Genomic DNA, 20,069 nt, shown 5'->3' with positions numbered 1-20,069 from the left:
TGAAAGTAATTCATTCTGAAATCTAAACAAAGCGAACTATGAGGGCATGAGACATTGGGAAACTACATTGTTGGGTGACACCTATAGCCAGTCCATTTCCTTACTGCACTGACTCTGGATGCCACTTGTTCAGGAGAGCACGTTTTCACCGCTATGATTATTCCAGCACACTCGACTGATTTTTGACGTGTGTGGATTGAATTAGCTGAAAACTAACCTGTGTCCTGGAGAGAACAGTTGATCTAATCTATGGCTTGTAAGTAGCTCTATCTACTGCAAGCTGGTTTTGCTGTTTAGCACGTAGGCAGCCTTGTGTTGTAACTTACCCGTTAACGCTACTTTCCGATGCCTCTCCCAGCAAGCACCATCAGACAGGCAAGTGGATCCCATGGGTTGATGTTACCGGTGGAGTAAGGTATTAGCTAAGCCATAGGGTTGCATATGTTCCTAGGGCCTCGTTTCCCTGCACCATTATCTGCCCTCTTATTCCAGCAGATAGCTCCCTTGCTGGCTGTTATGTGTTGGGAATTAGTGCCGATTACCCGACCCAGGAGTTCGGACTTGCGCTGTCGCATCAGAACCTGTGTTTCTGACTGACAGGCGGTATCAGGGGCACCCACAGAATTGGCGAGGAGAAATGCTTCACTGTGGGGGGGGGGGCGGGAGCTGCGTCTTCCATGGAGTATTGCCAGTGACCCTAGAATCTTATTGATCCCTTGGGCTGGAGCTGCTGAGGTCCCGGCAAACCATTTGCAATCTGTGATCACGTTATTTTAACAGCAAAAAGTCTGGTTTCTACCCGTGCTCAACGTAACTTAAGGCATTGGCCATTAGATGCTGAGTCGTGACTATCTTATGACTGTGTAAACAGACTCTAGGCGTTGGTGTTGTGATGCACGAAGCATTTCATCGCACAGACGGCAGCCCTTGGCTGTCAGTTGTACAGTGACACCTTCAAGTCCCTTGCAGTAGAAGGTAATCCCAGTGCTACCCCCGCCTCCTCCCCGGACAGCAGGTTGCCTGTTCTCATCTGCTTCTCAGCCAGTGTCCGAGTCTTATGAGGATAGGTTGAGTGAGCAAGGGCTGTTCTCTTTGGAGCGGAGGATGAGATGTGACTTGATCGGAGTGTACAAGATGAAAAGAGACATTCATCAAGTGGACAGCCAGAGACGTTTTCGCACGGAGAAATGGCTAATAGGAGAGGCTTAATTTTAGGGTGATTGGAGGGAAAGTATAGGGCGGCTGTTAGAATTAAGTTTTTTTTACATAAAGTGGAAGGTGCACGGTACGCGCTGACATTAGAGGCAGATTCAGTAAGAGCATTTAAGAAACTCATAGATAGGCACATAGATGATAGAAAAATGGAGGGTCATGTAGGAGGGAAAGGTTAGATTTATCTTCGAGGAGGTTGAAAGGTTGGCACGGCATCGTGGGCTGAATGGCCTGTTCAATGAAGCGCCGTCAGTTTTATTCCGTCTGTCAACAGCGGTTGACCACAGGGTGGGGAAGGAAGGGGGTGGGCTGCGGGGCTCCTCCCTCCGCTGACAGAGGTGGGAAGCACCGTGTGTGTGTGTGTGTGTGTGGGGGGGGGGGATCACAGAGGATGAAACTGTTTATGAACGTGGTCTCGGCGAATAGGTCAGTGTCTACAAGGTGGAGACTTAGACCAGGGAGCAGGGCAGATGTCCGTTGGTGAGCCAGGGTCTGGAGGTAGGAGGAAGAGGAGGGGGAATGGAGGGGGTGGGTGAAATGGGTGACGAGGAAGAGGCTCCGGGGTTTAACGTGGGGGCCGGATACTGGTCCCAGCGGCGGGCACGAGCCTGGGTGTGGACTGGCAGGTCGAATCAACCGGAAAGGGTGGAGGCGGGAGCGCGGAGTCCGCAAGGATGCAGGGAGCGGCGGCGGCGGCGAAGGGGCGGGGGTGCGCACCGCGAGTTTAGCCGAAGGTTAGCAGGATGCTGCAGATTTTTGGCAGCAGCTGCGGGCATGCGCGCTGCGGCGTGTAGGTCCGGGGGTGAGGGAGCAGGCCAGCCATGGGCAACGAGATCAGCGCCGATGACACCCTGGTACCTCCGCACCTTTTGCCCCCGGTTCAGGAACCCGATCTCCGGCGGCTGAGCGACGAAGACCGCAGGAATATCTGCGCTGTCATGTCGGCAGGCAGGCACGTCCCCGGGAGCCGTGCGCGCTCTGGGTGTGGATGCACGATTCCCCAGACCGCTCGGCCCGTCGCCCCACGGCGCGCCCTCGCTCACAGACCAGCTATGGGTCCTGCAGCAGAGGGACGCCGGCGGCGTTGCTGGGCCACCGCGGGAGCGCGCAGTCCATCTCCGAGACTGGACCAGATTTCCAGGAGCGCGCAGTCTACCGTCCCTGTTCGGCACCGCAAAGCCTTGCGACAGCCTTGTCAGCCGGGCTATCTCTTTAAGGGTAGTGAGCGCGCAGCGCACGCTGCCGGCCCAGGGCCAACGTCAGCAGAGGCGGGATCCAAACGCGCGGTGCGGGAGCGAGCGCGGTGCGTGGGCTCGGCTGCTGCCTGTAAACAGCGCTGTCTTTGCGTTGCAGGATCCCTCAGACGAGTGGAGGGGGCCGAGCGGAGCCAGACCCAGAGCCGGGAGCGGGAGCCCCCGCCCAGGAGTCGTCAGAGTCCCCAGCCCGGGCAGAGAGTTCGGCAGCCCCGGGCTCGCCTCCGCCCCCCGCCAGCATGATGCCCAGCTTCCTGTCGGACGGCCGCCCGCTCAGCGCCGTGTCCTCGGTCGTCAACAAGTTCGGCCTCTTCGACTCCAAAGCCGAACCCGAGGAGGCGGCCCGGCGTCCGGTGTCCGCGCCCAAAGCCCAGCCCGGTCCCCGAGACCCCGGCACGGCCGAACCGCCGGTTTCAGCACCGCGGACAGCACCCAGCACCTTGTGCCCCGTGTGTGCGAGCACCGAGCTGCGGCTGCAGGATCCCGGCGCAGCCAACTACGGCCGCTGCACCCAGTGCCAGCTCCTGGTGTGCAGTCAGTGCGGCTTCAACCCCAACCCGCACATCAGCCAGGTAAGCAGGCACAGCGGTCGGGATCCGCAGCCCGGTGAGAGGGGTCGGTCAGCTGCGCGGGGTTGGATGGAGTGGTGTAGCGGGCGGAGCTTGGGTCGTGGGCATTGGGCAGCCATGGTATTGGGAGGGGCGGGGTTCGAAATACTGTATTTGGGTTTGGGGACGGGACGAGTGGTATTCGGGGCTTTACGGGGCGATATGTTCGGGGTGGAGATCCCTTCGGCGATCAGGCGATGCTGTTGGCTACCGGGCCCGGCTGAGGGACCGACCATAGTAAACATTTGTTGACCCGGGTCCCCGACATCGTGGCGGGTGGCAGCGACTTGGGGGAGGGACAGGGAACTCAGGCGAAGTCCCCCGCCCTAACCGACGGTGACAGCTGTTTATTTGGTGAGGAACGGGGCTGTAAATAGACAATCGCCTTCGGTTCTTCGGTGTCCGGAACTTGCATTGATTTTCAAAGGCACTGGGTTAGATTTCTTGTTGCCGTGTGATCATTAACGGGCGGTGTTGAGCCGGGAGTTGCTTCAGTCCCTGTCTGGAGGGGTTTAGCGCTGTTTTACACAGTGACCCGACACATCGATATGAAATTTGGCATTGTTTTAGATCCTTGTTGCTTCTCTGGCTAACGTGCAGTGGTCGTCGTTTTCAAGCCGGGGGTGAATGGGCTGGAGGAGGTGTACGCTGAGGCCGGGGTGCTGAGGGGGTAGAATCCTGATGATAACTCCAGCCCCGAGCGTGGGGGCATTAAACACCCCTCCTTTGACCACATCTTCCGCTGACCACACCCATAGAAACTAAATCAGTCAACGCTGGAAATGCTCGGCAGGTTGGACAGCGTCAATGGGGAGGGGGGCGGGGTGGAGAAAAATATTCTTTCCCATCACTGACCCGAGTTATTCTGAACAAAGATTGACTGAAAGGTTTAACCTCGTTTATTCTTCCACGGATACTGCCTGATCTGATGAGTTTCTCTCGCATTTTCCTTCTATTTTTATAAATAAACTTTGACCGTGGTTGCCGGTAAATTATTGGATCAGGTCTAACTCAGTAATCTCACCACACTGTATTTGGAAGCAAGGGTTATCAGAATCAGGTTTATTATCACTGATTTAGGCGTCATGATATTTAAAGTTCTGTGGCAGCAGTACTGTGTAAAAACAAAAGATTACTATAAATCACTAAAAGAAATAGTTCAATGGAGAGGAATAACCATTTCGAAATCTGACGGCAGAGGGGGGAAAGCTGTTCCTGAAGTTTTGAGTGTGCATCTTCAGTTGTCGGCATCTTAGTAATGAGAAGAGGGCATGTCCTGGATGGTGAGAGTCTATCATGATGGATGCTGTTATATTCTTGATGTAGATGCCCCTCATGATGGGGAGGGCTGTGCCCATGATGGAGATGGCTGAGTCTAGAATGCTCTGCAGCTTCTGGTGATCCTGTCCACTGGAGCCTCCATACCTGACTGCGATGCAACACTCTCAAAATGCTGGAGGAACTCAGCAGGCCAGGCAGCATCTATGGAAAAGAGTACTGTCGACGTTTCGGGTCTCGGCCCACCGCGTCAACTGTACTCTTTTTCTATAGATGGTGCCTGGCCTACTGAGTTCCTCCAGCATTTTGTGTGCGTTGCTTGGATTTCCAGTATCTGCAGATTTTCTCTTGTTTGTGACCAGGCTGTGACACAACCCATCAGAATGCTCCCTAACATGTGTCTGTAAAAACTGTAAAATTTGAATGCTGATCAGATGAAATCCTTACTGTTTTAATGTTCTGTACCATTAATCATTATCTGGCTAGGGTCATGAAGAGGCCTTCACCTGAGTAGTTGACACATTGCTAATTTGTTCAGATGTGAGGGCTCAGTAATGTCACTCATATAAACACAGACTACTCAGCAGGCCATGCAGCATCCAAAGAGAGAAAAGATTTATTGTTTTAGGTTGATTATCTTTAATCACCACTGAAAGAAAGAATAATCAAATGTGTTTTAAGTAGTAGAGAGGAGGATGAGATGGAGTGGGATTGGCTGACACCAGTGGTGCTGGTACTTTTGAGGGAGTGGTGAAGGTTTGCCTATCAGCCAGGGTGGTAAAATTGGAGAGAGACAGATGAGAACGAAGAAGGTTATCAAAGCTTGCAGTAGGAACTGGACCAGCTGGAAAACTGGCTGATAAATGGTATATAGACTTCAATGCAAACACGGGTGAGGTGTTGCACTTTGGGAGGACAACCAAGGGTGGTACTTGGATGGTAAGTGGTAGGGTGCTGAGGAGTGAGGTAGATCAGAGAGATCTGGGAATACAAATCCATAATTTCTTGAAAGTGGTGTCACAGGTAGACAGGGTCATAAAGAGATCTTTAGGCCTTCATAAATCAAAGTATAGAGTACAGGATGATATGTTGAAGTTCTATGAAGCATTGGTAAGGCCAAATTTTTAGTATTGTGTGTAGTTCTGGTTACTTACCTACAAGAAAGATGTTGATAAAATTCAAAGAATGCAGATAAAATTTATTAGGATGTTGTGAGCATTTGAGGCCCTGACTTATGAAAAGTTGAATAGGTGAGGGCTTTATTCCCTTGAGAGTAGGAGAATGAGGGGAGATTTGATAGAGGTATTCAAAATTCTGATGGGTATTGACAGGGTAAATGCAAGCAGGCTTTTCTACTGAGGTTGAGTGAGACTATTACCAGATGTCATGGGTTAAGGGTGAAAGGCTTAAGGGGAACATGAGGGGGAACTTGCCATTTCAGAGTGTGGTGAGAGTGTGGAATGAGCTGCCAGCACAAGTGTTGGATGTGGGTTTGACTTCAACACTTAAGAGAAATTTAGATAGGTACATGGACGGGAGGGGTAAGAAGGGCTATGGTCCGGGTGTAGAACAGTGGGATTAGGCAGAATAATAGATCAGCATAGACTAGATGGGCCAAAGGGCCTTTTTCTGTACTGTAGTGGTCTATGACTGTATGAGAAAGAAACACAAATTGGGAACAGTGAGCTACTATGCACTGCAAACCTGAAATAAAACAGAATGCTGGAAATGCTGTTAAACAAAACTGAGTTAATATCACATGTTGTTCATCTTTCATCAGAACTGAGTTATTATCTGGATGGATCAGTCCTGAAGCTAGTGATGTCTCAGATCGAATGGCATTGTCAAAGAAGGGAGGAGTGAGATGGGAAATTAAGGGGATGAGTCACTGAGAGCTCAAGATTGTGTCAGATCGGAATCCTTGTCAAAGGAAAGAGGGAGTGGGGTGGGCAATTAAAGTGACAGATCACTGGGAGCTGGAGGTTGCTCTTGTGTTCTTGCTTCCCCCATTATGGAGGAGATCATATTGTGAACAATGAATGTAGAGGCACTACATTGTAATAAGTATAAATGAATTGCTGCTTCATCTGGTGGGAGTGTTTGGGTACCTGGATGGTGGGAAGACACAAGGTAAAAGGTTTTCCAGCTGGTATCATGGTATGGTGTGGGATCATTTGGTGGGAGGTCAGTGGAGATGGAAAAGTGAAGCAGAAAAGGTCCCTTCTGGACGATCAGGTGGGAGAGGAAGCTGTGTCCATTGTTAGCATGCCATCAAAGGTGTGGGAGCAGGAAGAAACCTTTGATAAAGGTGAGGATTGGTCAAGCAGAAAGTGAGGACAAGGTTTGTGTACTGAATGGGAGATGAGAGTGGGAGGAAGAAGTAAGGAAAACAGAACACAAGTGCAATTATGAAGAAAGCATGGCAGCAAAGATTTGGCATGACATCTAAAACTTTGACAAACTTTTATAGATGTGTGGTAGAGAGTATATTGACTGGCTGCATCACAGCCTGTTATCCTATGCCCTTGAACAGAAAATACTACAAAAGTAGTATTTTGCCTAGTCCATCACAGCAAAAGCCTCCCAACCATTGAGCAGATTTACAGAGTTTTCACAGGAAAGCAGCATACATCATCAGGGATTCCTGACATCCAGGTCATGCTCTCTTCTCACTGCTGCAAGCAGGAATAAGGTACAGGAGCCTCAGAACTCTCACTGACAGGTTCAGGAAAAGTTATTATCCCTCAACCATCAGGGTCTTGAACCAGAGGGGATAACTTCACTCAACTTCACTTGCCCCGTGATTGAATTTTGTTCCCACAACCTGTGGGCTCACTTTCACAAACTCTTCATCTCACCTTCTCAATTCTGATCATTTACTATTTATTATTATGATTACTTTATTTTTGTGCTTACGCAGTTTGTTGTCTTTTGCACAGTGGTTGTCTGCCTTGTTGTTGTGGTCGTTCATTGATTCTACTTTGGTAATTGGATTTGTTGAGTATGCCCACAAGAAAATGAATCTCAGAATTGTATATGGTGACATATATGTACTTTGATAATAAATTTACTTTGAATTTGGAACTTTGAACAGAATCAGCTGAGAGGCCTGTCAACTATGGTTGAAGGAAAGCCACATGCAAGGAACAAGGAAGACATTTCAGAAGCATTATGTGGAAGGTATTGCCATGAAGGTGTGTCTGAGCCAGAAATGATGAACTAATGGAGCTCTTGGAGGAAGCAAGGCAGAATGTGGTGTAGTTGAGATAGTTGTGGGTGGCTCTGGGCTCATGGTGTTACAGTTTAATGGCATATTGATGTATAGTGGTAACCACATTCAAGAATGCAAGCTCACAGCTGGCCCTATAGGTAGAAATAATTAAAAATAAAATCATTTTATGTTGATGTTTGCTAGGAGCAAAATTGATTGAACATAAGAGATTCTGAAGATGCTGGAAATCCAGTGTAACACACATAAGATGCTGGATGAATTCAGCAGGTCAGGCGGGATCCATGAAGAGGACCAAGCAACCAACATTTCAGGCCAAGACACTTCAACAGGGCTGGGTCAGAAGCCAGAATAAGGAGGTGGAGGGAAGGGAAGGAGTTCAGCTGGTAGGTGATAGGTGAAACCAGGTGAGGAAGAAGGTAAGTGGGTGGGGGAGAGGGGATGAAATAAGAAGCTGGGAGATGATAGGTGAAAAAGGTCAAGGGGTGAAGGAGAAGGAACCTGATAGGAGAGGATAATAGACTATGGGAGAAGGGGAACCAGAAAGGAGGTGATGGATAGGAGAGGAGAAGAGAAAGGGTGAGAAGAGAGCCAGAATGAGGAATGGAAAAGAGAGAATGGGGATTGATCAAGTGTTGTATGTGTGGGGGAAAAAAAAACCACACCTCATATGTAGAAGGAAAATTGATACACAAGCAATGATGGAAAGTTTCATTCAGTGTAATATAACTCTGTCATTTTCACATTGCAATTGGAACTATTTGGGAACAGTGTTAGTCGCCAGAAAGAACCATAGAAAATATTGATCGTCTGTTACAATATAAATCATTGGAGAAAACATTCTACCAAAATCCACAACAATGTTTGGTAGCTCTGCCTATAACTAGGAATGCCAGAGTGGATGCCGTCCCCTCAGAATTTTAAAACAACACATCCACTTTACCTTTCCATCTTTTCTTTTATTCCTGTCTTTTGTTTTCTCTTTATTTAATTTTCAATGCAATCAAACGTTCTGATAGTTCCTGATATGATTTCAGAATCCAGTTTATTGCTGGAACTTGTTGTTTGCAGCAGCTGTAGAAATAGTGAGGTAGTTCTTATGGGTTCGTGGTCTGATCAGAAATCCGATGGCAGAGGGGTAGAAACTGATTTTGATGTTTCAGTCTGATCAGTTGGGGTGCACTATTACTTGCCCTGTCTGGTTAGCTCAATGTAGATGCACCGACTGGGCTTTCTAATCTGATGGAAAAGTGAGTGGGAAAATGCAATGAAAATCAGTTATTATTCTGTTATCATTCAGACCAATTTCAATCCAGTTGTCACATTCTCCAACCCCATTCTGTCCTGCACTTTGATCTTTGCAACTAGGTACCTGATTTTTTTTTTTCTGTGTGGCCTATTCAACATTTTGCAAAGAGTAGACTGAACTAAAACTTCGTACCGGTTTCAGCAAATATTGTTAAAAAAAATTTGCACAATGGCCTCTAGTGTCACTTTAAAGTAGGTTTAATTTGACAAAGAGATAATCTAATTTCATTAGTTTGTAATTTGTTTGTGTTCTTTTCCAAGTTGTACACATCAAAATCAGGTTTGTTATCACTGACTTAACTGGCATTTGTTGTTTTGTGGCAGTAGTATTGCAAATGGGGCAGGTGGGTCTCATCTCCATGGTTGGCAGTTCATCTAGCAGAAGGAAGTGGTGTTAAGCCTCCACTGCCTTACAGCTATACCCACTCATGGGGAAAGCTTTGGGAGTGAACCCTGAGGAAAACTCCAGAGCTGGAGTCCCTAAGGCATTGAGTTCAACACTGATTGGCAATTCCTGCAATGCTGTTGGTGCCAAACTGTATCGGTCTCTGCCGTTCCTTTGGATTCATCAGCTACATAGAGAGGGGGCGCCTGCTGGATGGGCAACAGCTTGCTCTACATATCATACTGTCCAGGCTTGCATATCAATGTGGACAGGTGGGACACCTTATCCATGGTCAACCTTGACCAATAGTGCAAAGAGATAAAATTGCGATCAATTACAAAATAGTTAAATATAAAAAAGAAATAAAGGTAGCGTTTATTTGTGGATGAGCCTACTAACTTTCACAGCAACTTTGAGGGATCTATGGACATGGACTCCAAGATCTTTCTAAATTCCTACACTTCAAAGCATCCTGTCTTAACCTGTACTCCATCTCCAATTTTGATCTTGGAAGTGCAGTGGGCATGTCGCAGATGGTGAGGGTCCTTCTTGAGATACCACCTCTTGAAGTTGCCCTTGGAGGGAAGGGGTAGTGCTCATGGTGGAGCAGGCTGCGTCTTCTACCCTCTGCAGCCTCTTGTGATTATCTATATTGGAGCAGTTTTTATGTAATTCTCAATTATTAAGTTGCCTTCATCTTTTTTTTTCAAAACAGAGCTCAAGCTTGTGATAAATTGAGCACCCTGGGTTTTGTTACTTACTAAATTATTTCCATTGGCTCTTGTCCTTTCTGCAAGTATATGGTCCACATTTGCACATGCATTCTCAAGATTTATAAATCATCAGGGACACAATCGTGCACCAGACCGATCAGGAAATATGTTAATGTTCCTTTATTTTCATTGGGTCTAATTCCTGAAACTGTCTGACAACAATACTAGAGGTAACCCTCAACACAGACCACCCACCCCAAAAAAAATGTTCAGGGCGAAAAGGAAAAGCTGATGAATACAGGTCATGCTAGTGAAGCCCACATTCCGTCATTGAATATTAAAGCTACAGCTCTGGACAGTATTGAAGGCAAACTTTTTGTCATTACATTGAAATAAGCGATTTCTAACAAGGTAACAGTCCAACTTTATACTAATACTTTCTTAACTTGTACCTGCTGGATTCTGAAGGTTTAGTCTAATCTAAGAATTAAACAGCTGGATCCAACATGTCTTTCATTTGGAACATGCATCTACTAAGTGCAGTTTAAAAATAATGCCTTGGGTTTCCTGGTTGGACTCCCTGGTCCCTGCAGGGATTGTGACAAAAATAGCAAGACATCTGATTTGGTAGCTCCTCCCTCTGCAGTGACTATTAAAATCTGAAGGTGTGGCATGTTATTTGTTCCCACTGAGAGTCAGTGAATGACTTGAAACAACCCAGTGTCTGGGAAATGGTATGGGCATGCCGTGCTTTTGATTTCTCTGCATTACATTGCATTTTGAATACACTTGTCAGGTTGCTTAGTTTGAACGTTGCTGGTTTCTGGTGAATGATGAGGTAACTTGTGATTCAGAGCCATGGAATGTCCCATGATGAGCTGCAGATTTCTGCAACTGCTTTGTCATTTTCTACCTGAGGAACCATTTTGTTGCAGTCACGCCGAAATTGTAAGTGCTCATTCCCAACTAATGACATGGGTTTCACACAAACCATCTTGAAGCAGCATGCTTGCTTTCTATTTTCTGCAGAGGAGTGGTGATCTGAAGGTTGATGAATGCACCACTGGTTACAATAATTTAGCTCCTTAAACACAACTGCTGCCATCGATAACTCTTCTTCTCTCTCCTATCATCAGTTAATTATCCAATTAACTACTGGCTTTGCCCAAAGAACTTTCACTTCAGCTTCAGTGCTCTCCAGAGATGATGTAGTAACAGTCAAAACAAAATTTGACTTTAATACTAATTTCATACTTTGATATTCACCATATTCTTTCTCATCTCTCTCATCTTAAGAATTAGGGCCTTTTCCATGTCATGTTGATGTTGTTTGATTAGGAGCCTTTGGAATGGCTTGTGAGCAGTTTTGGGTCCTTCATCTGTGATAGGATGTACTAACGTTGGAGAGCGTTCAAAGGAGGTTCATCAAAATTATTTTAGGATTGAACAGCTTGTCATATGGAGAGTGTTTGATGGCTCTGGGCCTGTATTCACTAGAATTCAGAAGAATGAGGGGTGACCTAATTGAAACCTATTGAATGTTGAAAAGCCTTGAGAGAGTAGATGTGGGGAGGATGTTTCCTTTGGTGGGAGAGCCTAGGACCACAGCACACAGCCTCATAAGAGAGGGCATCCTTTTAGAATGGAGATGAGGAGGAATTTCTTCAGACAGAGTGGTGAATCTGTAGACTTTGTTGCCACAGGTGGCTATGAAGGCCAAGTCTGTATGTATGTTTAAGGCAGAGGTTGTTAGGTTCTTTATTGGTCAGGGTATGAAGGGATACAGGGAGAAGGCATAAGATTGGGGCTGAGAGGGAAATGGATCAGCCATGATGAAATGGCAGATCAGACTCGATGGGCCAAATGGCCTCATTCTCCTCCGATGTTGTGGTCTTTTGAATGGTCAGGATGGAAGGCTTAAGAGTATTCTCTTAGTTAACCTGTGCTTTGAGATGTCATTCCTTTTCCAATTATTGCAGTTGATAAATTAGTCAGTACAATTTGGTACCTCTCACGCTTGGATTAAACTGAATTAATGTGGTTGCAGCTATGGGATCTGTATGGCTGGTGGTGAGCCTGGTGTTTAGAGAAGGAAATGCCACAACTAGAGTCATGTCTCCAGATGTGTTAGCAGATCCAGAGAGTTTGCAATGGGCAGCTAGATATCATAGTCCACCAGCTGACAATGAAAGGGCAGAGGTTCCAGAGTAACCTGGTTCCTCACCAGTATGTTACAGAAACTCAGTAAGAAGAAGTTTCGACAAAACGTGGATGTGGTCACAGTGATGACGTTTATACAGCACACAGACAGGCCCTTTGGTCCATCACATCTATCCTGTCCATCATGTCTAACTATACCAGCCCCACATGCCTGCATTCATTCCATATTCCTCTATGCCCTGCTCATTCAAATACCTGTCCACATGCCCCTTAAATTTTGTTACAGTTGCTGACTCTACCACCTCCTCTGGTAACTCATTTGAGATAGCAACTATCTTTGTGTGCCCTCTGATCTCTTTTAAACTTCCCTCGCTCCACCTTAAGCCTAAGTCCTCTAGTTTTAGACACACCACCTATGGGGAAACTAGCTATCTACACTTTCTGAGCTTCTGTACCTCTATCACATCACCTCTCAGCCTCTTCACTCGAAGAAACACGGACCCAGTCTATTCAATTACTCATGATAGTTCCAGTCCACAGTTCCAGACATGCTGAATTCTTTCTGCACTCTCTGAAGTTTACTCACATCCTGCGGTGGCCAGAACAGCACACAACACTTCAAGTGTGGCTCAGCGAGTGCTTTGTGCAGCAGCGTCATGGTGTCCCAACTCTTGTTCTCAATGTCTGAGCCAATGAAGGTAAGCACACCGTATATCGCCTTCAACAACCCCCCCCCCACCCATCTTCCTGTTTACGTCTGAGCATGTAGGGCTTGGATTGCTTGTGTAGTTTGAGCATAACTTTAAAATAAAATTGTTTTCTGTTATATTGTGTGCAGTCTGCGGTCTCTTTGTCTCAGATGGAAATTGGATCGATTGTGCCTATTACTTAGGTACAGTTTATGGATAAAAGCAGCACTTTATTCCCAGTTAAAATGTGTTCGTGAGTGAAATCTTTCCCACTGGGAAATGGGGCCACATATTTCCGTGTGCAGTTTACCGTGGTCTATCTAACGTGTTACTGGTAGCCATTGCACACTGAATGGCATTAACAGGTCTCTACCTTGGCATCATCAGATGGAGCCTCTGGGTCATGCCTGTGACCTTAGTCAAACACTCCTGTGGTAAACTGAAGCACCTTGTGCACTTTGTGGTATTTGCTCCTATTGAATGGGAGACCCAGCTGACAGAGAGAGTTGACTGTCGGCTAACCAGCCGCCCCTATCCTCCATAGGCTCAGGTGCTTTCTCAGTTTCAAGGCCAAGATGCTCATTCCAACCCAGAGCCATTCAGCCTGGAACGGGCCCTTCAGCCCAGTGTGTCTGTGCTGAAGCCTCAGCATTGCCTCGGTATTGACACACTGGGGGCTGTGGTAGAACAATGGACCCTACAGAAAATCCTGGCAGTTCTGGACAGTGTTTCTCACCCCCTGCACACCAACCTGGCTGAACAGAGGAGCACTTTTAGTAATAGACTAAGACAACTGTGCTGCTCCAAAGAGCGCTATATGAGGTTATTCTTACCCTCGGCCATTAGGCTCCATGATGAGTCAACCTACACCGGGGAAGTGATGACCCCCCTCCTGTCAGACTTTGTGGTAACTTATTTTTTATTCTTTCTACTTCTAATATTTATATCTGTGCACTTGTAATGCTGCTATGACACTGTAATTTCCTTTGGGATCAATATAGTATCTATTTATCTATTGACAACACATCAATCCTAGAGGCTTCAGGCTGGCAATTTCTGACAAACCAGATGTGTTGCAACCCGGGGAGGAGGCCAAGTTATGTCCAATTGAGAAGTAACAATTGTTACAGAATCTCCCAATAGATTACATTCTACCTGCACTTTGCTGATGAATAACAAATTCACAGGCTCAGCGTTTCCAGCGGGAGATGAGACGTGACTTGATACAGAAAGTCCTTTGGTCACCCACGCATATCTGAACTATTCTCTGTAGATGTCAAGGTCACCCTGTCTCTTAGCTCCCTGATCACTTGGACCTTTCCACCGGTTGCAATGATGTCTCTGTACTTGGCTGGTGATAAGCTCATGTCCTTTGATCTCAATGGTGTCTTGAGGTCTTGGCGTTGGAATTTTCTGCTATTGCTGCCTCCCGCTGGGGCAAGAAGCCATTGGTTTCACTTGTGCTTTTCAGGGTTTCTATAACCAACCCCAGTCTTTGGTGCAACAGAAACGGTTTCTACACTTCCAGGTAGATGTGGATCACCAGAGAGCTTTCCTGATGGTGAATGCCATGCTTAAAAGCACAGGTGACTCCATCGTCAAGGAGATCAAACAGGCAGACAGCACTTACCAGAGGGAATATCCACTGGGACAAGGTCTACTCTTTCCGTGACTCCTGATACCAATTGCCATCCTACCTTAGACACCAAGTTACCAAGTTTGCCTCACAAGCACCAGATTGCTTTTCTAACGTGTGATTCCTTAGTTTCGAGCAGTGCAGTGGTACTCAGCGAATATATAGGCAGTTTCCATGTGGCATGTGCTACGCAGTTTAGCCATGTGGGCAGAAAACAGCTGGTACTGGAGGAGCAGCAAGCTGGCATGGAGCCTGAGGGACATGCTGAAGAACAGTAGGAGCAAGGGGAGCTCTCTACCTCCTTTCCCTCTCTTAGCACACTGGCCCTTCCTTCACAGAATCAGATTTACTATCACTGGCATGTGACATGAAATTTGTTAACTTAGCAGCAGCAGCAGTTCAATGCAATACATAATATAGAAGAGGAAAAAGATAATAAGTAAAATAAAAATAATAATAAATAAATAGGTAAATCAATTACAATATACCTATATTGAGTAGATTCAAAAATGTGCAAAAAACAGAAATACTGTATATTTTTTAAAAAGTGTAGTGTCCAAAGATTCAAAGTCCATTTAGAACTGAATGGCAGAGGGGAAGAAGCTGTTTCTGAATCACTAAATGTGTGCCTTCGGGCTTCTGTACCTCCTACCCAATGGTAACAGTGAGAAAAGGGCATGCCCTGGGTGCTAGAGGTCCTTAATAATGGATGCTGCCTTTCTGGGACACCGGTCCCTGAAGATGTCCTGACATCTATTTCACTGATGAACATGCCAGGTCTCTTCTTTCTGCTTCCTAATTCTCCCATGTGGCCACCACAGAGTCCCTGCATTTGAAAGCTCATATCCCTCAAGCAGGGGTACAGAAATTGCAGAATCTCACTTGGTCCAGTCAGAAACCAGTCCCATTTTAAAACGTGTTTCAGCGTGCAAACCATCCCTGCAGTGTGTCTGATTTCTGTTTTATTTGAAGGGAATTCTGTTTCTCACCATGTTTAGCATTTCTGATATGCTAGTTTTTACACAACTAAAAATTGGTGCGGCATGGTAGCATATCAACGATGTACGGGTTCGGCTTTGTAAGTTGTGAGCATGCCATGTTGGCACCGGAAGTGTGACAATTCCATCCTCAGCTCATCCTTGGACTATGCTGGTCATTGACACAAACGATGCACTTCACTGAATGTTTGGAGGTACACGTGACTAAGAAAAGCTCATCTCTTCAAAGTAAAGTAAAACTCTTTGTTGGCTGGTAAATCAAAATACATGTACATTATTCTAGCCCTGGTAATAATCCAGGAAATTGTATTTGGTAGAGAAGTTTCATGTACTTACAAAACTTTGAACCATTTGGTGAAAGTTATTTTATTTGGCGATACAGCCCGGTGTTGGCCCTTCTGGCTCTTCAAGCCAGACCCCAACAACCCTGATTAGCTTTAACCTAATCTCGGGGCAATTTACAATGTTGAATTAACCTACCCAGTGAGGTCTTTGGATTATGGGAGGAAACCAGAGCACCCGGGGAAAACCCATGCATTCCACAGGGAAGACGTATAAAGTCTCCTTACAGAACGGTGCCAGAATTGCACTCCGAACTCCGGAATGCCTCCAGCAATAGTGTCGCACTAACTGCTCCCACGGTGTATATTAAAATTATACTGTGCATTTTTTTTTTTTTTTTTTTTTTGAAAAGTTGTATTGTCAAAGGTGACCACTCCAGACTGGCAGCAAGGCAAAGGAGTATCCCTGAAACAGCTGCAGATAGTTCAGTGGATGTGACGATGATCCCTCGCAATGGAGAATATCAGAGCTGTAACCTGATCTGTTTTTCGTCTCAGCCATCTACTGCCAGGATCCTGTTGGTAGTCATGCCGATTATTGCAGGACTTTAAAGAGAAAGTGTACAAGTTGCTGTGCCAAGACAAACCTGGACGTGTAAGATTACCAGAATGTGTCTTTAACAAGGACAGCAATGTAAAATAGCGTACATGAATTATCTTTATCATTGGAGCACAGGAGAATAAAACTGACAGGCATACATAGGGTGAATATAGCACAGCCTTTTCCTCCATGTGTGAGGAATCAAGAAGTAGAGGACATAGATTTAAGGTAATTTAATTTGACCCTGAAGAATATTTTTACCCAGAGGCATGGAATGAGTTAGCAGAGGGAGCAGTCAGGGCAGGTACGTTAACAACATTTAAAAGTTACTTCAACAGATACGGGGATAGGAAAGGTACATCACAAATGTGCGTAAATGGGACTTGCCTAGTTGGGATTCATGGTCAGCATGGACTAGATGGGCTGAAGGGCCTGTTTCTGTGCTGTATGACTGCCTTTGACTCCAATTGGCTTTATTGTGCATCTGTGGATTTCATTAACCCAATGGTCAAAATCAGAGGGCATTTCAGAGACCAGAACATCGCACTGGGCCAGCAGTCACATATGGTTAAGCCCAGGTTAGGTGGTAGATTTCCTTCCCTACAGGACATAAATGAAGCAGATGATTGTACAGTTAATGACTTTGCAGTTATTGCTGAATCCAAGGTGAAACAATTTCTTCAATTTAAAATTCCAGCTGTATTATCAGATGCATCTTATTGAGAGCACCTGGGGACGAGTGAATCTCATTCTCTCTTCTTCACACCCCCTCCGGTCTTCACTCTCAACCACCGCCCCCTCCCCGTCTCCTCTCTCTTCTCCCACTCAACCCCCCAGTCTCATCTCTCCCTGCCCATCTCACCAGTCTCCTCTCTCTATTTTTTTCAATAACTTTTTGCCTTAAACACAAAGGTTTGTGGGTGTTGTGGATAGTGTGAGGGCTGTCAGAGGTTACAGCAAAATATTGATAGGCTGCAAAACTGGGCTGAGAAGTGGCAGATGGAGTTCAACCCAGATAAGTGTGAGGTGCTTCATTTTGGTAGGTCAAATATGATGGCAGAACATAGTATTAATGGTAAGACTCTTGGCAGTGTGGAGGGTCAGAGGGATCTTCGGGTCCGAGCCCATAGTACATGCAAAACTGCTGCACAGGTTGACTCTGTGGTTAAGAAAGCATATGGTGCATTGTCCTTCATGAATCGTGGAATTGAGTTTAGGAGCTGAGAGGTAATATTGCAGCTATATAGGACCCCGTGTAGACCCCACTTGGAGTACTGTACTCAGTTCTGGTCACCTCACTACAGGAAGGATGTGGAAACTATAGAAAGGGTGCAGAGGAAACTTACAAGGATGTTGCCTGGATTGGGAAGCATGCCTTATGAGAATAGGTTGAGTGAACTCGGCCTTTTCTCTTTGGAGCAACGGAGGATGAGAGGTGACCTGATAGAGGTGTGTAAGATGATGAGAGGCATTGATTGTCTGGATAGTCAGATGCTTTTTCGCAGGGCTGGAATGGCTAGCATAAGAGGGCACAGTTTTAAGGTGCTTGGAAGTAGGTACAGAGGAGATGTCAGGGGTGAGTTTTTTTACTCAGAGAGTGGTGAGTGCTTGGAATGGGTTGCCGGCGATGATGGTGGAGGTGGATACGATAGGGTCTTTTAAGAGACTCCTGGACAGGTACATGGAGCTTAGAAAAATAGAGGGCTATGGGTAACCCTAGGTAATTTCTAAGGTAAGGACACGTTCGGCACAGCTTTTTGGGCCGAATGGCCTGTATTGTGCTGTAGGTTTTCTATATTTCTATGTTTCTAAATCTGTGTTTAATAGCATCTAGTTTCTGTCCATCCAAAGTGATTGTTTCATAATCGATTTGTTTAAGGTGACAGTGAGAACATTGCATGGCAACCAGTTCATGTGAGAATATTTCGGAGGTTACAACAACGGAAACCCAACTCCCACCGACGAACATTTCGAAAGGTGTTTCTTATGAATACTTAATGTATGCTGAAAATATTATGAAGCTCTGATTCAGAACCTTAAGCCATAACTCAAAGGCAGCTCTCAGATAATTGGGAAATAACACGAATATATGAAACGATCTTCACGCGCACAGAAAGGAGATGTGTGTACTTTGTGAATGTTGTCATTCACCTCTTTAATATGAGTTTCCCGTCATTCATGTGGGGAAGGAATGACTGAGTTTTTAATCTCTCCCTCTCCCAGTGTAGAGTGCCCTCCTGCTTCAAATTATCCACCATTGTCCCTGTACCAAAAAATACCAAGGTAACATGCCTGAAAGACTGGTGTCCTGTCGCACTCACCTCAATAGTAAGCAAATGCTTTGAGAGGCTGGTCGAGGACTACATCTACAGCTTGCTACCACCCACACTGAACCCCTACGATTTGCCTACCCACACAACCAATCAACAGATGACACAATAGCTACTGCTCTACATACCGTCCTTACACATCTGGAGAAGAGGATGCTTATGTGAGAATGCTGTTCTTGGACTAGAGTTCAGCATTCAACACCATAATTCCATCCAGGCTCGACAGGAAGCTCAGAGACCTCAGCCTTCACCCTGCCTTGTGCAGCTGGATCCTGGATTTCCTGTCAGATCGCCGGCAGGTGGTAAGAGTGGGCTCCCTCACTCCACCCCTCTGACTCTCATCACAGGAGCCCCTCAAGGCTGTGTACTGAGTCCCCTCCTTTACACCCTGTATATCCATGACTGTCGCCACCCACAGCTCTAATCTGCATTTAAATTTGCTGACGACACTAAATTGATTGGCTTTATTTCAAACAATAACGAGGTGGCCTACAGGAAAGAAGTCATCTCTCAGACACAGTGGTGTCAAGAAAACAACCTCTCCCTCAAAGGAGCTGGTTGTGGACTACAGGAGGAATGGAGACAGGCTAACCCCTATTGACATCAATGGATCTGGGGTTGAGAGGGTGAACAGCTTTTAGTTCCTCAGCATCCACATCACCAAGGACCTCACGTGATCTGTATGTACCAGCTGTGTGGTGAAAAAGGCACAACAGCGCCTCTTTCACCTCAGACAGTTGAGGAAGTTTGGTATGGGCCCCCAGATCCTAAGCATTTTCTACAGGGGCACAATTGAGAGCATCCTGACTGGCTGCATCACTGCCTGGTATGGGAACTGTACTTCCCTCAATCACAGGGTTTTGCAGAGAGTGCTGCGGACAGCCCAGCGCATCTGTAGTTGTGAACTTCCCATGATTCAGGACATTTACAAGGACAGGTGTGTAAAAAGGGCCCGAAGGATCACTGGGGACCCAAGTCACCCCAACCACAATCTATTCCAGCTGCTACCATCCAGGAAATGGTACCGCAGCATAAAAGCCAGGACCAACAGGGTCCGGGACAGCTTCCACCAGGCCATCAGACCAATTAACTCACGCTGATTTGACTGTATTCTATGTTATATTGACTGTTCTATTTATTATAAATGATCATGATTGCACATTGCACATTTAGACAGAAGTAGTGTAAAGATTTTTACTCCTCATGTATGTGAAGGATGAAGGAAATAAAGTCAATTCGATTCAATTCACTCACATGAGGAAACAGTCACTGAGTTCCCCGTCATTTTCGTGGGGAAGGAGTCTCTAAAGCTAGCATTTACCAAGAAGAGCATAAAACATAGTAGCAGAGTTAAGTCATTCTGACCATGGAGTCTGTTCCTGCATTCC

At 46.1% G+C, this 20,069-nt stretch overlaps 1 protein-coding gene across 1 annotated transcript in view; it reads left to right on the top strand.

The window, feature by feature from the left end:
• The first annotated feature begins 2,033 nt into the window (after nucleotides 1–2,033).
• pcloa (piccolo presynaptic cytomatrix protein a) overlaps nucleotides 2,034–20,069 on the top strand; it is a 383,977-nt gene continuing 365,941 nt past the window's right edge. The window contains exons 1-2 of the mRNA XM_072241857.1: nucleotides 2,034–2,515; nucleotides 2,566–3,037. Of these exons, the coding sequence (XP_072097958.1) occupies nucleotides 2,034–2,515; nucleotides 2,566–3,037 (954 nt within the window). The remainder of the gene's footprint in view (nucleotides 2,516–2,565; nucleotides 3,038–20,069) is intronic.

The sequence above is a fragment of the Mobula birostris genome, chromosome 23 (genome assembly GCF_030028105.1).
Source record: "Mobula birostris isolate sMobBir1 chromosome 23, sMobBir1.hap1, whole genome shotgun sequence".
Classification (NCBI taxonomy): Eukaryota; Metazoa; Chordata; class Chondrichthyes; order Myliobatiformes; family Myliobatidae; genus Mobula; species Mobula birostris.
This window is presented reverse-complemented; position numbering and strand designations above follow the sequence as displayed.